The following is a 20,471-nucleotide window of genomic DNA, read 5'->3' on the forward strand; positions in this document are numbered from 1 at the left end:
ATCTTATTATTTAGTAGAATAATAATAGATCAAACACTTTCAATTAATATTATGTTTAAGAAAATATGATTTTAACGTTTTCTTCTAAGTTTTATTTGTTTAAAATATAAAATTTACGAACAAAAAACATGTTTCAAGCAAAAAAACATGTGTTTTAAACAAGTTTTATTTGTTTAAAACATGCAATTTAAAAACAAAAAAAAACATGTGTTTTAAACAAAAAAAAAACGTTTAAAACAAAGAAAACATGTGTTTTGTTTATAATTAAAAAAACATGTTTTTTTGCAACCCTGAGCTGCTCTCTGCACCACGTTCTGCAGCTGTTTGAACTCCCAGTCAGATGAAGGGTAACTTCTAGATACTTGACGTCCTTTCTGGGCGTGTCTCTCGCACATTTAAGTACTACTCTCTCGTTTATTTTGTAGCCCCTGTATACTAGAGCCTCCGTCTTATCAGCTGCGAGAGCAAGACCTTCCCTATTCATCCTTTGACCCAGCCCTTGACCACTCACATGCGTTGTCCGCAGCAGGAATTTATCCTTAGCAGCTCTGCTACTAGCACAGTGAGGTCATCCGCGAATGCGAAGGGGGTTACATATCCTCCGCATCTGTAGTTTAAAACCCCGTCGTATGCCCAATTTCACAGCGTGAGGCCCAAGACGGAGACTGAACTGTTGTAAGAGTCGTTACATCTACTACCACTCTTCTCCACCTCTATCTTCCTCTTGGAAAGATAATCAGGAACATCATTCCTCAGGTATTCAGGACAGTTTCTCCCTTCCAAAGAGTTCATCACGTGGCTTGATTGCAACGTGTTAAAAGTGCAACTGTCGAAAAGAAATGATTACTGACTGATTTATGAACAAAATTTCTCTGACTGATTTATGAACAGAAATGTTTTAATTTTACAACACTGTTCAGCTTAAAAACGAGCTATCTTAGAACCATTATTGTCCTACAATTGAGAGTAGGTACATGCAAAACATTTTTTTTTATTTTTGGTTAAAAAATATTTTATTTCCGATTCAATAATTTGTTGCTTTTAATGTTATTAATTGCATGAAATAAATATATAATATATTATGTTTGGTATTTTTATGATATATTTTGCTTTAGGGAGATGTGCCTTGGTGGAAATCTAACTTTTTTATATCCCAACCGGTTTTGTTTGGAACATGGGATGGTGTTTTCACATCTTGCTTAATTAACATATTTGGTGTGATAGTATTTTTAAGATCAGGATGGATTGTAGCACAAGCTGGAGTATTTAGTGGCATTTCTATAGTTTTATTCTCAGGTAGATATAGTTCGTTGTATTTTTATATTTATATTATTATACAAAATATAAACAAAGGTTGAAATAATACTAAGTGGCTAAATGGGAATATGTATAAATAAGAATATGTACAGTAAACTAAGGAAAAAATAAGGGGAATTAAAAGAACCTAGTTAGATGATGAGCAATAAGAAATCGAAAAAATAAAGAAGGAACAGTAACACAAAGCATTGCATCAGAAAATTAGCGAGCCGAACAAAAACTTAGGTAAGATAAATGGCATAAAGAATAGATATGAAAAGTATTGAAGACAATAAAAAGTGTAAAAAAGTATGGGCTGATTGTATTAGAACACTGTTGTGGCGATAGAAAACAATCTAGAAAAATCAACAGAAAAATACATGAATAGTTTTACACTTTTCGAAGCTTTATAGTTTGTGCAAACCAAATGGCGTCTAATACCAATAATTCATTAAAATTGAAAAAGATACGGAACCGTGCAAACAAAACGATTGTTATAAATAATCATTTCGTTGTGAACCGAAACAAAAGCCGTCTTACTTTAGTTAGTTCAGAGAGCGCCAAAAGCACTCTAACTAGTTTCTTCTCTTATTGGGGTTTCCTCAGAGAGCGCATATTTGATTCTCTCTGAACAACTAAAATTCAGGCCGCCAGCCTCGGTCCACAAACGACAGATCATGATGACATGGATGCCGTGGCGGCATCTGCTAAAAACGATTGTTCTTACTCAACGTAGAATAGCAAACAGCGCCATTACCGTGGGTGGAAAGCAGCTGAAAGACAGTGCGACATTTTGCTAGATGAGAATTGTTTTTGACACAGATGAAATAGTACCAATAAGGATAGTGAGTCCTAGTTTCCTTAAGAATGTCTCTCCAATCGTCACTATCCATCGCATTCCTTCATCAAGCATATCTTCTTCTTCTACGGCACTACAGCCCAAATTGAGCCTTGGCCTCCTTTATTTTTTGCCTCCACCTTTGCTTGTCTGTGGCTGCTCTTCTCCATACACGGACTCCTAAAACGGCTTGTGCGTCACTGTTTACTGTGTCTTTCTTGGCTTTCCAACCGGTCTCTTTCCCTGCATTCTACCATTCAGTGCTCTTTTTGGTAGCCTATCCTCTCCCATTCTTATCACATGTCCGGCCCATTGCAATCTTTGTATTCTAATGAAGTCTGATTCCTTATAAAGTTGATAAAGCTCGTTGTTGTATCGACTTCTGAAGATTCCGTTTTCCCTCACAGGTCCTAGTATTCTCCTCAGCACTTTCCTTTCGAATGTGTCGAGTTTGTTTTTGGATGTTTCTTTCAGGACCCAGGCTTCACTGCCATAGCATGTTATTGGTCGAATTAAGGTTTTATATATTCTCATCTTTGAATTTCGGTGGACATTTTAGACCGAAATATATGGGAGAGGGCAAAATAAGCTCTGTTTGCTTGCGTTATTCCTTTCCGTATTCATCAAGCATATGTATATATATTTCCCATGCCTTCATCGATGTTATCAAGGAACCTTGGTCTGGATCTCTGAGGCCGCATTTAACATTCTAAATAAAATGTTTTGTTCAACATCTGATAAAGTCAACCAGAATTAGTAATGTGAGGCTAACAAGAAGGTCATAAAAAATCAAGCAAATGGATAGTCGATATTTTTCGGAAACTGCACAGTAATATTGCGAGGCAAGCCTAGATTTCAACATTTCCAAAAAAGACTAGCTGGCAAACCACAGAATACAAGGAGAAAGTAAACACAATGAGACATAAGGAGAAAACAAAATATGGAAGTAAATACAGAAAAATTGGGGACAATAGATAAAGCTGATATAAGAGCACAAATAAAAACAATTCATGAGTTTTGATTTTTTTATTGTTATTTCCATAGGTGTTATTATAATTCAGCCTATAGTTAACATTTCTTATAATTCTAGTGATCACTGCCTTGATATCAGTGCTTTCAGCAGTAGGAATATGTGAAAGATGTAGAATAGAGTCTGGAGGAGTCTATTTTGTTGTAGCACATACTCTTGGATCAAGATTCGGGGGATCACTTGGTCTATTATATTGTTTTGGCCAGGTAAGTTAATAAATTATGTACAATTTATAGAACAAATCGTATACTTATTTCATGCAGAATTTTATTCAACTACTTTAAGTTTATTAAGACTTGATAGTTACTTGATAATTTTGGTAGTTACTTAGTCCACGTACCGGGTGTCCCAATAAGAATGGTTATCGGCCATATCTCAGGAACCGTTTATAGTACAGCTTTGAGAAAAAAATATTTATAACAAAAGTTGCCTCGGGAAAAGCCTGGAAATTATTTTCATAATTGTAGGTCCACCGCTAGAGGGCGTAATTGAATATCAAAAATTAAAAAATCAAAATTTTTCAAGATTTGCCTAATGAAAGGGCACTGGAAATCCCATCATCGTATTCTTCATAAAATTCTGTGCATATTTGATTTCACAAATTTAAGTCTACCTTTGCGAATAAGAGGTGGGGGTGAGTGGGAACCTTCTTATGAAAAAATGGCTGTAAATCCGGCTCTGCTCAATCGAATTTTGCATACTTGGTCTTGTTGAAAACAGCTCTTTTTCGTCAATGCAAGTGTCTTATTTTCGACATAGCCTAATAAGTAATATGCAAGCAAGGAGGTGTTATTAAATTATTTTCAGAAATCTAGTTTTCTTTGGAAAATATTAAATACAAGTATGCATTTTTAATCCTGTATTACAAAATTAGACTAAATTAGCAACAGAATACCGAAAACCGCATGTCAATACCTTTTTTCTATCTCGAGATATCTTAAGCGATGTGTAAATATTAAACAACTGTTACTGTCACCGGTAAACGAGGTTAAGGAAAAGTAGTGTGCTATGGAAAAAACAAATAAACATTTTCCAGATGTAAACGTATGTAATTAATTAAAACAACAATAAGACAAACAACACTATACTTTAAATATAACAAAGAAATAAAAGCAACTACTTACTTAGTACTTAGTGACTGCTTAAAATGTTCAAATTGTTGCCCATCATTTTCGATGCAAGCATTCACTCTTTCAAGAGTAGATTGAATAGTAACAGATTTAACTGTTTTAGACTTTTATTTACGGGGACGGGGGACGGATTAAAGACCTTGTTTTTGCCGCTATTTCCACTACTCGAGAAAACATGATCTAGAAAATACGAAACGCCATTCGAGGCATTGCGAAAGCAGAAATTGAGACTGCTGTTCAATGTTGTGACGGTAATATAATTTTATGGTCTAGAGTACGCCACTGAATTAAGTAAAATACGTTTTTGTAATTTTTCGAACGATATAAAAATCGGACCGAAAAGCCTAGTTGATGATTATTCTTGGAGCGTTGATCGAAGAATAATAGACAACAGCGAGGTACAAGAGGTGAGTTTATGTAGGTAGTATTTCCCGATTATTTTCCGCTATCGTTTTGGCGAGCTGAGCGAATCCGACAGTTTCCTTCTTACCTGTCCTTTTACCTATCCTTATATGAGCGGTGATCATATATCCTTTATATGTCTTTCCAATCCGGCGAGGTGAGCGGGATCTCCTTTCTCCCCTTTCCTTATACATTCATGTCGTATTAATAAAAGCAATTTCTATTTCGCGCGATCGTCAAAATTATTCATTCATGTACAAAAATATCTTCACATCGGCCCGAACAATAACCTCGATGCGTAGAAATTATAAATATATTTTATTAACGAACTTAATGAGTAATTAAGGCTAATTATCGTATCTTCTGTTTATTTTGATTCCGAATAAAAATGTTTTAAAAAAGCGAACTCTTTTTCTTCGACTGATAGTTACCTGAAGCAACGAAACGCAACGACCATCGTTACAATGTACTCTTGAAAGAGTAAATGCTTGTATCGTAAATGATGGGCAACAATTAGAACATTTAGGTCGTCACTAAGTAAGTAGTTGCTTTTATTTCTTTGTTATATTTTATAGTGTTGTTTGTCTTATTGTTCTTTTAATTAATTATATACGTTTACATCTGGAAAATGTTTCTTTGTTTTTTCCACAGCACACTACTTTTCCTTAACTTCGTTTACCGGTGACATTAACAGTTGTTTAAAATTTACACGTTTCTTAAGATATCTCGAGATAGAAAAAAGATATCGACATGCGGTTTTCGGTATTCTGTTGCTAATTTGGTCTAATTTTGTAATACAGCATTAAAAATGCATACTTGTATTTAATATTTTCCAAAGAAAACTAGATTTCCAAAAATAATTACATAATGCCTACTAGCTGGCATTTTTCTTATTAGGCTATTTCGAAAATTAGACTCTTACATTGACGAAGAGGAGCTGTTTTCAACAAGACCAAGTATGCAAAATTCGATTTAGCAGAACTGGACTTACAGCCATTTTTTCATAAGAAGGTTCTCACTCACCCCCACCTCTTATTTGCCAAGGTAGACTTAAACTTGTGAAATCAAATATGCGCAGAATTTTATGAAGAATACGATGATTGGATTTCCAGTGCCCTTTCATTAGGTAAATTTTGTAAAATTTTTATTTTTTCATTTTTGATATTCAATTACGCCCTCTAGCGGTGGACCTAGAATTATGAAAATAATTTCCAGGCTTTTCCCGAGGCAACTTTTGTCATAAATATTTTTTTCTCAAAGCTGTAATATAAACGGTTCCTGAGATATGGCGGAGAGCCATTTTTATTGGGACACCCGGTACATATATCTGTAATACCGTTTATTTGTTATCGTTTTACAATATTGCTACTTAAATTTTGACACAGACAAAATTACCACAAAAAGGAATTGTTCAGACCCTAGCGCAATTCAAGTCACCTTGGCAACAGCGTCAATTGCCAAGCTTGTCAAAAAGAGTTTATTAAAAGTGGTAGTAAGATACACACGTGTTTTTATTGCTCTTGTCGAAAGTGTAACTAATAAAAAGTTCATATTTTCAATCGAAAGTACTCAACAAAAAGTCTAATTATAAATTCGAACCAAGAATATTTGTCGTGGAAAATTTTTAAAATAGTTGTTTTTTTATGCGTTTGAACTAAATTTCAAAAGTATGAACAAAAAAGGATACCAAATGGGAGAAAAACAACTTAAAATAATCTGCTATGCATGTGATGCAATACTAATCTCTCAAAGTGAAGATTGACAGAACATTTAACATGTTAATTTCCCCAAAAAAGACAAAATGCATGGTTATAACAGCAGATCCAATAAGATATAAATTGGAGCTGGAAGGTCAGATAATAGAACAAGTGATGGAGTTTAAATATCTAGGTATCACACTATCTAGCTACGGAAGGCTCGAAACAGAAGTGGAAGATCAAGTGAATAGAGCAAACAGAGCCGCAGGTTGCCTGAATGACACAATATGGAGAAATAAAAATATCGGAAAAGAAATGAAAGGCATAATTTACAAAACAGTCATCAGACCAATAATGATATACGCGGCAGAAACACGACCCGACACAGAGAGGACAAAAATATTGCTCGAAACAGCGGAGATGAAAACCCTTCGAAAAATCGATGGTAAGACTCTATGGGACAGAGCTAGAAGTACCGGGTGTCCCAATAAGAATGGCTCTCGGCCATATCTCAGGAACGGTTTATAGTAGAGCTTTGAAATAAAAAATTTTATAACAAAAGTTGCCTCAGGAAAAGCCTGGAAATTATTTTCATAATTGTGGGTCCACCGCTAGAGGGCGTAATTGAATATCAAAAATTAAAAAATCTAAATTTTACAAAATTTTCCTAATGAAGGGGCACTGGAAATCCGATTATTGTATTCTTCACCAAATTCTGCGCATATTTGATTTAACAAGTTTAACTCTACCTTTGCAAATAAGAGGTGGGGGTGAGTGGGAACCTTGTTATGAAAAAATGGCTGTAAGTCCGGTTCTGCTAAATCAAATTTTGAAAACTGGGTCTTGTTGAAGACAGATCTTTTTCTTCAATGTAAGCGTGATAATTTTGAACCATCCTAATAAGTAATAAGCCAGCTGGGAGGCGTTATTTAATTTTTTTCAGAAATCTAGTTTTCTTTGGAAAATATTAAATACAAGTATGCATTTTTAATCATACTTTATAAATTTAGATTAAATTAGCAATAGAATAGCGAAAACGGCATGTCGATACCTTTTGTCTATCTCAAGATATCTCGAGAAACGTGTAAATTTTATACATAACTGTTACTATCACCGGTAAACTAAGTTAATGAAAAGTAGTGTGCTGTGGAAAAAAACAAAATAACATTTTCCAGATGTCAACGTATAAAAACATAATTAATTAAAACAACAATATAAAGAGAAACAATACTATTAACATTAAATATAACACAGAACAAAAAGAACTACTTAGTGACGACCTAAATATTCAAATTTTTGCCCATCATATACTACTCTAGAATACATTATCCAGAGAATACTAAACGCCATTCAAAGCATATCGAGAGCAGAAATTGAGACTGCTGTTCAATCCACTCTTGAAAGAGTAAATGTTTGCAACGAAAATGATGGGCAAAAATTTGAACGTTTATGTCATCACTAAATAGTTGTTTTTATTTCTTTGTAATAGGGCTTTTCAACGCTTCTCATTTGTTTCGAGCCTCTGTCATATGCCGTATAATCCGTGTATAATATTAATATACGAGATATGAACGAGGCTCGAAACAAATGAGAAGCGTTGAAAAGACCTAATATACGTTGACAGCTGGAAAATGTTTCTTTGTTGTTTCCATAGCACACTACTTTTAATGAATTATTTCGTTTACCAGTGACAGTAACAGTTATGTTTTTAAATTTACACGTTTTGTAAGATATCTCGAGATAGAAAAAAGGTATTAACATGCGGTTTTCGCTATTCTGTTGCTAATTTTGTCTAATTTTGTAATATGGTATTAAAAATGCATGTTTGTATTTAATATTTTCCAAGGAACACTAGATTTCTGAAAAAAATTAAATAACGCCTTCTAGCTGGCATATTACTCAGTAAGTTGGTTCGAAATCATAACTTTTACATTGACGAAAAAGATCTGTCTTCAACAAGACCAAGTTTGCAAAATTTGATTAAGCAGAACCGGACTCACAGCCAGTTTTTCATAACAAGGTTCCCACTCACCCCCACCTCTTATTTCCAAAGGTAGACCTAAACTTGTCAAATCAAATATGCGTAGAATTTTATGAAGAATACGACGATCGGATTTCCAGTGCCCCTTCATTAGGAAAATTTTGTAAAATTTAGATTTTTTAATTTTTGATATTCAATTACGCCCTCTAGCGGTGGTCCCACAATTATGAAAATAATTTCCAGGCTTTTCCTGAGGCAACTTTTGTTATAAAATTTTTTATTTCAAAGCTTTACTATAAACGGTTCCTGAGATATGGCCGAGAGCCATTCTTATTGGGACACCCGGTACAGATATACGACCGAGATGCAAGATGGATAACATTAATAACTGGGTAAGAAACAGAAGAATAGAATGGAATGACCACATAAGCCGAATGACAACAAATAGAGTAGTAAAGACGGCTAGAGACGGTTCCCCAATAGGAAGACGATCAGTGGGAAGACCACGAAAACGATGGAACGACAACTTACTGGAGGCACAATGAAAAAACAGACAGTCATGTCTATACAAAAAGAAGAACTAAATTTTAGGCAATTTTTCTAGTATTAACGAAATAACTTTAAAAAAGGGGGGTATGGTTTAGTGCTCGGTCTAGGTGCCAGTCCCTCAGAGATTATGATATTCGTATACAGTGAGCACGTAAAGGTTGGAATAAATTCATTTTCTCGAGAATGGATGATTTTGGAAAAAAATCCCGAAACAGGTCAATTTTTATTTTTAAATTACGACTTTTTGGCATATATATCATACTAGTGACGTCACCCATCTGGTCGTAATGTCATCAATGATTTTTTTAAATGAGAATAGGGGTCGTGTGATAGCTCATTTGAAAGGTAATTCAATTCTTTATTCAGTAATATAAACATTAACATATATATTTATACAGGGTGTCCACAAAAAAAATTTTTTGGCTTAAATTTATTGACATAAAAAGAAGAATGTATGTAATTTATTTAGTTGAAAATACATTTTACTGCTCTCAGAAAACTGAAAAAAATGTTTATTTAAAAATTAATCATTGCTTTTCGCTTAAATTAAATATTCAAACTGTCACGAGACTGGTGGGTGGTGGTTTTAATATTGAATTAAAGCAAAAAACAATATTTATTTGCCAAATAAACATTTTTTCCTGTTTTCTGATAACAGTAAAATGTATTTTGAATTAAATAAATTACACTAATTCTTCTTTTTACGTCAATAAATTTAATTAAAAAAATTTGTTTTTGGAGACCCTGTATAAATAATTATGTTAATGTTTATATTACTGAATAGAAAATTGCATTACCTTTCAAATGAGCTATCACACGACCCCTATTCTTATTTAAAAAAATCATCGATGACGTCATCGCGCCCAGATGGGTGACGTCACTAGTATGATATATATGCCAGTAAGTCGGAATTTTAAAATAAAAATTGACCTGTTTTGGGATTTTTTTCCAAAATCGTCCATTCTCGAGAAAATGAATTTATTCCAACCTTTACGTGCTCACTGTATAGTATATAGCGATCCCAAAAACCCCCGAATAGTGATATTGAACTCATTTCCGAATTAAAAATTTAGCAATCACTTCGGAAAATGAATGTTCCTTGCAATTTAATTTCGACATTATCACTTTAGTTCACCAAATTTCCTAATGCTCTTACGAATGTATTAAGTCATTGAGATCCATCCAACTGCAAAAAATTTGTAGGTTTATTAATTTCTTCATTGACTCGCCTATAAAATGGCCAAACTTATACTCAAAGAAGGAAATAGTTGGCGGGAAATTGTTGCATGAAATGTTACTTATTACTTACTAAAATAATAGTATAATTATAAAAGGGACCGTCCATTAATCACGTGATATTTTTTTGGCATTTTTTAACCTCCCCTCCCCATTGGTGATACATGGTGAGGTTTAAGACTTACCCCCTATATCACGTGTATTTTTTAGGATCTACAAAAAATCTATTTTTTAAATATCTATAAAATACACGAATAGTAGGTAGATAAGTATCATCTAATTTTTTTATTAAAAATTATAGACTACAATAATAACGTTTAGAGGTAGACATTATTGAGTAAATTCATAAAACAAAATAAAATACCTGAAAATAAAACATCTTAAAGGCATAAGCGCAAAATATCGCATGTCAAAATGTTCAATGTGTTTTAAATGTATTAATTTTTTTCGATTCCTGAGAAAACTAATACGTATTTTTGAAAAATTTAAACGCAGAATGAAAGATTGCTTTATTACCGAGGGCTGAAAGTCCCTTAGAATAACCCAAAAGTTTCTTTTGAATGAGATATTTTAAATTAAAAGTCACACTAAATTTTCTTTTTTTTTCACCCCTGTAACTTATTAATCAACATTATAGACGTTTTCAGGGAGTTTCGGCCCTCGGTAATAACGTAATCTTTCATTATGTGTTTAAAAAATACTTATTAGTTTTCTCAGGATTCGAAAAAAATGAATACTTTTAAAACACATTGAATATTTTGATAGGCGATAATTAAAAAAAAATCACAAATTCAGTTGCCTCTAAGCTGGAGTCATTTTATTTTAAAGTAATTAGTTTGTTACGTGGTTCAGTTGACTTTGGAAATAATATTTATAAAAATTAGTATTTTAAAAATTGCAACCGCACTCTATAAGTAGTAAGTAGATCTAAGTAATATAAGTGACTATTGTTTTATGAAAGTGACAACTGTACTCTTTATTGACCACACAAATTCATTTTTTAAGAGTTACACAATATATACAACATAATAAATTATTCTAAGGGTAGACATACAAAATATGTCTATGCGGATACGCCACTGATTAAAGGGTGGCTACTGAAATTTCAAGATTTACCTGAATTTTTGGGTTACCCGATTTGCAACAAATTATTTACTTAAAAATAACACGTGTTCTGTAGTTGACACTACAGTTGGATAACTTTACCTTTGATAAAAGGAGCAATTAAAAAATTTTCAAGCGATTAAAGTCGGTTTTTAAGAGCCGGTACTTTCTGTCTCGATTAAACCCCGTTTAGCGAAATTTTGCACGACAAAATTCCTCTAACCAAGGTTTAATCGGGACAGAAACTATCGGCCCTAAGTCTTGTAAACCACAATATATAAACTTCACCTGGTATACTATTTTGACGATTATCGAAGGGTCTTCAAAAAGTGTTTGTAGATAGGGGAGCTCATAGCGTATCTACTCGAGCTGGTTCACGGAGCAGGGTTCGCCTTTGTATGGATACGTGCCATAAGAGCCATGTCTTATCTTAGGCACTTAAAATAATTACCATGTAAAGTATCCCGTGTCGCTACAGAAATTTGGGTGGAACCAAAGAAAATTAATGTGTTCTTGGTTTATATATTAGAATGAGAAATGATTTATTTTTATCAGTCACACCAATGCCACTTTCGATTTTTGTGTGCATTTGGTGAAAAAATAAATACATGTAACACCACTTTTCAGTTTAGTTTCGGGCATTTTCCTTAAAAAATAAATACACGTGATATTATTACTAGACCCTCCTCCCCCTTGTGATGTTTCGTGATTTGTTATGGAACCCTCCACCCCTTCGAGCCTCACGTGATTAATGGACAGCCCCAAATTATAGAATTATACACGTAAAGTTATAGTATAATTTTACAGGCTACTAAAATTACTCCTCTTTCCCCTCAAATTCCGTAATAATCCACGAACTTTGAAATAAATCACTGACAACTATTTCCTTCTCTGACTATATGCTCATTTCAGCTTCATTTTTAACACTCATACAATGCTAAGTATAATCTTATCCCTACTTTTTACCTACTCGTTCTAGAATAACTTACTTGTTTAAATTCATGTAAAGCTGACAGCTTTTTAAATACGAAAAAATATTTCGTCTACAAGTAATAGCTTAAAAGTTATTCTAATTGTTTATCCGTTAAAAATGACAGTAATTTTGCAAAGCGATTGATTTTTGGATATACAAATGATTTTCTTAACCTTTTTGATACATACTGATAGTTTAACACTTAAACTTTTGATTGTTAATTATTAACAAATGGACGCCGAAATCTCTGCAAAAACTGTATAGCCCGTTATTCCCCTGCTCAGGATATTTTTCTTATTAAATATTTCCCAACGTATCGTATTTTTGTCCTGGGAGGTATGTTTACAACAAAATCTAACGTAGGTTCTAGTAGCCTGATCAAAGAACAATCTGACCCCAAAAAAAATAAAGGAATGATGAAAATTTGGGAATATGTAGGTAGTTGAAATTGTCTATTGTTATATAAGAAAAAGTTTACAATTCTACATTCCCTTCATTTTAAAAAAAATGGAGGGGAATACCCCCCTCTCGAAGATGAAAAAAATACATTCAAAATAAGACCGGAATTGGATAAAATGACTAATTCTAAACAACTTTTTTTCTATAGAGTTTTTTTACTAAGTCAATACTTTTTGAGTTATTTGCGAGTGAATATGTTCGTGATTAACAAAATAAAACATGTTTTTGGACGGTTTTTCGGAGATCACTCAAAAAGTAAGTATTTTAGCGAAAAAAATATTCTTAGTAAAAATATAGCTTATAAAAAATTGAAAAAAATGGTGTATGCGTGACGTCTGTAGACCCAGTAGAAGCAGAGTTACAGCTAATGGAAAGTAGATTCTTCTTCGTCAAATTCCAAATCGAATATTTCAATGTGAAATAACCCAACAACGGAGCACTTTTAGGGGAAAATTCATTTTAACTTTTTTAAAGTGTTTAAAAAAAGGTTTACTTTTATTTTTTTAAAAAACTTGTAATATTAAAAGTAAGTGAATTACGCTCAAAATATTGTTGGTCCCTTTTATTTTTTGGTAAAAAAATCGCGAAAATCACCCTCTAATTTGCATCACATATAAATTTTAACATTATTACTTCACAAGTTACTTTGTCTGTGTATTATTTATATGATCTGTAAGTTTCATGTGTTCAAAGTGCTTCGTTTTGAAAATGCTGTAGTTAAAATGGCTTGAACGAGTAACTAATCACGAGTTTAGGCAAATTTTGAACAGCCATAGCATAACCAATTTTTGTCTAACAAGAAAACAAAAAATCAAAAATATTCAGAAAAGCAAAACGTATATTTTAGTACTCTTTGAGATTTTTGGTATTCCTAATTGTTTTTAAGTTAATTCCATAAACAATTACGATTTTTTTCAAAATTAAAAAAAATCTTTTATTTTAAACCCAATTTGTTTCAAAACTGAGCACTTTGAACCAATGAAACTTATATATAAACAATACATAAGTAAAGTAACTTGTAAAGCGGTAACGATTAATTTTATTTGAGAAGCTAATTAAGGTGTGATTTTCGCCATTTTTTTACCAAAAAATAAAAAGGACCAACAATATTTTGAACGTAACTCACTTACTTTTAATGTTAGAAGTTTTTTTAAAAAACAAAAATAAATCTTTATTTAAACACTTTAAAAAAGTTGTAATTAATTTTCCCCGAAAAGTGCTCCGTTTTTTGGTTATTTCACATTGAAATATTCGATTTGGAATTTGACGAAGAAGAACCTACATTTCATTAGCTGCAACTCTGCTTCTACTGGGTCTGCAGACGTCACGCATACACCATTTTTTTCAATTTTTTATGTTATATTTTTACTAAGAATATTTTTTTGGTTAAAGATGAACACATTCACTCGCAAATAACTCGAAAAGTATTGACTTAGTAAAAAAACTCTATAGAACAAAAGTTACTTAGAATTAGCCATTTTATCCAATTCCGAACTTATTTTGAACGTATATTTTTTCACCCCCGAGAAAAAAATTTTCACCTCGTATTTTCCAATTTTTGTAAAATGGAGGGGATGTAGAATTGTAAACTTTTCCTTATATAATAATAGACAATTTCAACTATCTACCTATTCCCAAATTTTCATCCTTCCTTTATTTTTTTGGAGCTTTTCGTAAAATTTTGCGTTCCCTGATCGGGCTATAGAAGATAACGTCAATATCTTAAATTCGTCAAATCTTGACTTAACCCATTTTTCCCCTGTACCCTTCATATTGTAAAATTATAAACAATTTTATTTTTACAGGCCGTTGGTTGTGCACTCAATGTTCTTGGTTTCGGAGAATCAATGGCTGAACTGATCGGTCTTGGTGACTCAAAATGGGCCGTACGAATAGTTGCCATAGCAGCTGTACTCCTTTTAAGCATTATCAACGTGGCAGGAGTTAAATGGGTTATTAAATTGCAGTTTATACTGCTGTTGATATTGCTTTCAGCCGGGCTAGATTTTATGGTTGGCAGCTTTGTACATACAGAAGAAGGTATGCTAAAAATATATAATTACTACGAATAGTTTTTTACTTAAACCATTGATTATAAACCACCCACTAGATAGCTCACCTCGTGGTAACCGAAAGACGTATCAACAACTAGATGGCGCTACTCGAAAACCGTATCGAGATTTCTCATTCGGGAGCATCCATAAACTACGTCGTAAAAAATTTGAACTTTTTAATACCCTCCCCCTCCCCTCCGTCGTAATTCGTCGTTTAGAGACGACCCCCCCTACCATGTCGACGTCGTCGTTGCAACTCACGACCCCCCTTTCATTGATTTAAAAAAAATCAATATTATTTCTGTTTTTTTTTTAATCAAATATGAGGGGGTAGGCGTAAAATCTTGGTCCAATGCTATTTAAATGCATTAATTTTTTTCGAATCCTGAGAAAACTAATAAATATATTTGAAAAATTTAAACGCAGAATAAAAGATCGAGGGTTGAAAGTCCCTTACAATAAACAAAAGGTTTCTTTGGAATGAAATATTTAAAATGAAAAATCAGGCAAAATTTTCTATTTTTTTTTTCACCCCTGTAACTTATTAAAATAAACATTATAGATGTTTTCAGGAACTTTTGACCCTCGGCAATAATGCAGTCTTTCAATCTGCGTTTAAATTTTTCAAAAATCTTTATTAGTTCTCTTAGTATTCGAAAAAAATGAATGCATTTAAATAGCATTGTACCAAGATTTTGCGGGGTATGCTTTCTTAACTGCATCATATAAATCTTTATATTTATTTTGTTTTTTATAAATACGACTTACTAACTAAATAGAAAACAGTATTTTATTTCTATTCGTTCTTTCAGAACTGTTGTTTCACACACAGTATGCAGCACATAAATGAACTAACAATTTAATATTTTTTTGCTTCCAAACGTTGTTCTGTATATAGAAGCGATAATTTAAACCCAAAGAACAATGTCTTATTGTTTGTTGTCCTGTACCCTGTACAAAAGTGCTACCTAATATTATTTTAACGCCGTGACTGATAAAAACGAAATGAAAAGTATGCGATAAAAGTATCTATAATAGAATTATTCTTTTTAATTTTAACAAAGGTATATTTATTCGTAAACGTTTTGTTTTATTTTCAATTTCATATCAAAAACTATACGTTTTTATATGAATATCTGATACTTTAATGCTGGTAGAAGCTAGTAAAAAATTATTTTTATAGACACAAGAGCGACAAATTTAAATATACCAATATATTAAACGACGTCGAATGGGCACTCATACCCCCTCCCCCCTGTCGTACTCCGTCGTAATAAGCAAGCCCCCCACCAACCCTCTTCCCAACGACGTAGTTTATGGATGACCCCTTCTCTCTCTGACTTACGAGGAGGTAGGAGTAGTGTCAGGGCCGAACTTACCCTATAGATGTATTAACTGTGACAAGTGTTGTGACAAGTAATAGCGGAATTTTATAAAAAAAAGGACTCACATTTTAGATAAAATGGCCTGTAATGCATAAGTGTCTTTACGCGGGATGTTTTGAAAGAAACGATGGAACAAATAATAATATCTTTCTTGATAAAATGTATTCTTGATAAAAACTTGAATGTCCTAGAACTCAAAATGAAAGAATAATATGTAAAATATTATGAGTCGTATACCAAGTTCGTTAAAAAATATTAGTTCTTCTCAAGAGTAATATACCTTCATTTTTAACGCAGTTTCATATAAAATATGAACGTGGTTTTTAATTGTTTTCGACTTTTAATAATAAAATGTTTCGATATTGTCAATGTCAACAATGAAAGTACTTCTTGAGAAAAACAAATTATAAATATCTTTTTTTCCTAAAATCAATCTTAATTTGAAAAGAATTAACATTCAAATATACTTATTTACTTTGTTTTAAAATATGATCTAATTAGTGATTTTTTAAACTTACTAATCCTGTATATTTAATTCAGCTTTTAATGGTGAATGGTGACATGACAGAAATGACAGTTCCACAGGAAGTTAAAATTTCACTGTTGGTTTTGTGATATTTATTGTAAAGCTTGTTAAATTATTAACAATAAAAACAGTCGCTTCCACTATGGTAAATAATCTGTTAAAATGAAAATGAACTTGATGTAAAAGTTAGAATATTTGTAATGAAAGAGATAGGCAAACCACATTACACGTTGGAACGAAAACTTAATAAACGTTATCAAGCCCTCTTATGTGAACATCTAGGGCTTAGAAAAGCAATTTTATGTTGATATCAAGTTGTCGATTTTATTCGAATGATTGGAAGTTGTTATAGTATGTGGAAGTACCATAAAAGATCACAATGGGGGAGACAGAGATGTAGAAATGTCTCATAATCTGGGAGGGATGTATAAGACAAGCTCTAGATGTAGCCCTGTATAGGGATTTTAACAAATATACCTTTTATAAAGGATTTCATGGTTTTTTGTAATAAATGGTATACAGCCAACTACAGGAAATTTTTCCTCGTGAATGATTTTCTATTAATGAACGATTTCATTATAGGCAACACAACATACATCGCTTGCATAAATTAATTAAACGCTCTGTGATTGGCAGTGACCTGTGGTGTAGGCAACCAAACATATACCTATTTATATTCCCACTAACAAATTTAAAATCAAGTAGCCGCTGTTAGTACTATCTGCCATTGTATGTCATTATTTACTTTATTGTTTAAAATTCTGTGTATTTGAAAAATCAAAAGATGGAAAAAGTACGGTACTTTATTTCTGAAAAGTACGGTCGAAAGAAAAGTTTTGTAACGAACTCGTGAATTAAAATGGCGATTAACAATCACGAACATTAACGCGCTCCGCTCACGCGTTAAAATATCTCAATTGTTAATCGCCCTTATTAATACACTTGTTGGTTAAATAACTATTTCATGAACTGAACCAGTTTACGATCAGTTACATAGGATGAATAAAACTCGTTATCATTCAAAATATTTCTTTTAAATGAAAATATCCCTGCCACCTGAACAGCTTTCCCAATATTTTCTTTTGTAAACGCTTTTTTGTAAGCACTGCCGATTAATCCAGCAATATCATATATATTTGACGCATTTAATATCTTTTATATGCATTTAATTGAAAAAACATATATATCAGTGTTGTACCTTGGAACGTTCTAAGGTACAACCGTAGTTCAGTGCCAAGGTACAACAGAGTGCAGAAAAATAAAACGTATCTCTTAAAAATATTTGAGTTTAAAGACTAAGATTAAGTTTTCAATCTAATAACACATAAAATAACACTAAAAATATTACTCTACATGTCACCAGATTGAAAACAATGAGAACCTTCTCTGGTTACACCTCCGAGGCTTCTAAAATTTGCAAGCCATAACGGATGCTGAGACTAAAGAAGACGAGGGAATTTTACAATTTATAATTCACGTCCCATCTGCTCAGCGCGGTAAAGTTCCAACGAGAATGGTTTCCTTCGTACTCCAATCAGAGTAAACTTGTAAATCAAAAATGAATAACCATTTTCAATTTCGTTGCAATACGAAACTACAGCAGCATCATATTTTAGTTCAATCAGAGAGTGCAGCAAGCACCTCTACCGGTTTCTAAACTTATTAGTCTCTCATTAGGAGGCACATATTTGAGTTTAGTTGTACACGATAAATAATTATAGCATTGAGTAGAGCACATCTCAGAGTATAATATTATAATGTCTTGTTTATCCATACATTAAAGAGTAAAAATTAAAAAAAAATAAACACTGAAACAACAAAAAATTACTTACAAATGATGATTTCGTATTTTGTTCTGTAGCTCCCACGCAGCTCTCTTAAAAGTTGCCAATCATTCTACACTACCCTCTGTTGGCTAAGTGATAAACTTTAACCGGTTAGTTTGGTTTGTCAGTCATAGATAACAGAGCAATTAAGGTCGTCCCAAGGTGCAACGCTATGCAATAGGGGAAAGTGTGTGACAAAGTGTGTGACTCCTTGGTAGTGTCCTGTTATGTTTTTAACACTGTGTCCTGTTGTATTCCTTCCATGACAGAAACATTACTAGACTTGTCCAAAAACTAATTCTTTCTCGATCAGAAACATCTTTAACAATTTTTTCCAATTTTTAATAGATACTAATCTGTCATCTTTTTCAGTTTTAATTTTATGGCATTATTATTTCTTGTTACAGATAAAGGTGTGGAAGGTTGGGTCAGCGACAATATGGAGAAAAATATGTGGTCAAACTATACCGAAGGCTACAGTTGGTTTACAGTTTATGGAGTATTTTTCCCCACAATAACTGGAGTTCTATCTGGTATCAACATGAGTGGAGACTTAAAAGCACCATCGACGAACATCCCAAACGGCACATTAGCTGCAATCGGAACAGCAACCTTTCTCTACCTCGTTTTTATATTGTTCTTGGGAGCTACGTGCACAAGAGCTATTCTTTTAACGAATTTTATGATAGCCGAAGATGTATCTGTCATTGGAGTTTTATTTTTAGCTGGGCTTTATGTGTCGTCTATGTCAAGTTGCTTGGGAGCTATGTATGGCACCCCTAGAGTACTACAGTCAATTGCTTTAGAAAATGTTATACCTGGAATAGGATCACTCGGAAAAGGGGTAAGTTATCGTTAGTGAAATAATATGCTCGTTAAAATTTAACTTATTAAAATGACAATACCCATTAAAGAGAAAGGATACGCACTCCAGTTAAGATGGTGACAATTGCCCTAAGTTCTTTTTGAAAAATTAGAAGGTATGTACATTAAAAGATAACTTTACTCAGATTTTCAGATCCTTAGACTCTCACATAATCTCAAAAAACGTGATTTTCGTTTTTAAACGCTTTTCTTTACTTCAATAGTTTGCATCAAATCTTAAGACGTTAATTTGATTGACTTTTCTTCAATGCAAATGAAGGAAAATTTGCAGACATATGCATTCGCGGGAACAATACACGAATAGTAAATAAAATTTTTTGTTAATGTTTATTGTTTAAATAAAAAAAAAACGATTTTAATGAAAAATGCTTAAATTCTCTTGTTTTTTACAATGTAGAAACTTGAAACTTTTACGGATTGTAGCTAATGATATGAACTATACATAATTTCACTTTTTACGTTAATTGTTTCCGTTATGCTTCATAAATAAACAATAAAGTTTCATACGCTCATATATTTGTTTATATATAAATCGGCGTTTATTCGTGTCAAATTTTAATACGATACGAAACAAAACTTCAACCAAAACTCGAATTCAAAAAATTCGTATTTTTAACGTAGTCTTAGAAAAACCACCGGTAGAGACGTTTTGTGCTACAATTAACATTAGAATTCGTTTTGTCGTATTAATTAATTAAACGCTTTTCTTTAGTTCAATCGGTTGGGTCAAATCTTTGGACGTTAATTTGAATTCCTTTTCTTCAATGCAAATGACTAAAAATTTGCAGACATATGCATTCGCGGAAACAATACACGAATAGTCAATAAAAATTTTTTTGTTTATTAATTGTTTAAATAAAAAACGATTTTAACGGAAAATGCTTAAATTCTCTTTTTTTTTACAATGAAGAAATTTGAAACTTATACAGATTGTAGCTAATTATATGAACTATACATAATTTCACGTTTTACGTTAATTGTTTACGTTATGCTTCATAAATAAACAATAAAGTTTCAAATTTTTTGCCGATTCCGACTGCTTTTCATGTTTGTACATCATAATATGTTTTATACATATTTTAATAAACATGACGATATAT

General features: G+C 32.4%; 1 protein-coding gene across 1 annotated transcript in view; it reads left to right on the plus strand.

Moving 5' to 3' along the window:
- The window catches only part of LOC114333958 (solute carrier family 12 member 8), a 75,546-nt gene that overhangs the window by 22,830 nt on the left and 32,245 nt on the right, over positions 1-20,471 (plus strand). The window contains exons 3-6 of the mRNA XM_050641497.1: positions 1,116-1,296; positions 3,225-3,370; positions 14,501-14,735; positions 18,894-19,330. Coding sequence (XP_050497454.1) covers positions 1,116-1,296; positions 3,225-3,370; positions 14,501-14,735; positions 18,894-19,330 — 999 coding nt within the window. The remainder of the gene's footprint in view (positions 1-1,115; positions 1,297-3,224; positions 3,371-14,500; positions 14,736-18,893; positions 19,331-20,471) is intronic.

The sequence above is a fragment of the Diabrotica virgifera genome, chromosome 10, assembly GCF_917563875.1.
Source record: "Diabrotica virgifera virgifera chromosome 10, PGI_DIABVI_V3a".
Taxonomy (NCBI): Eukaryota; Metazoa; Arthropoda; class Insecta; order Coleoptera; family Chrysomelidae; genus Diabrotica; species Diabrotica virgifera.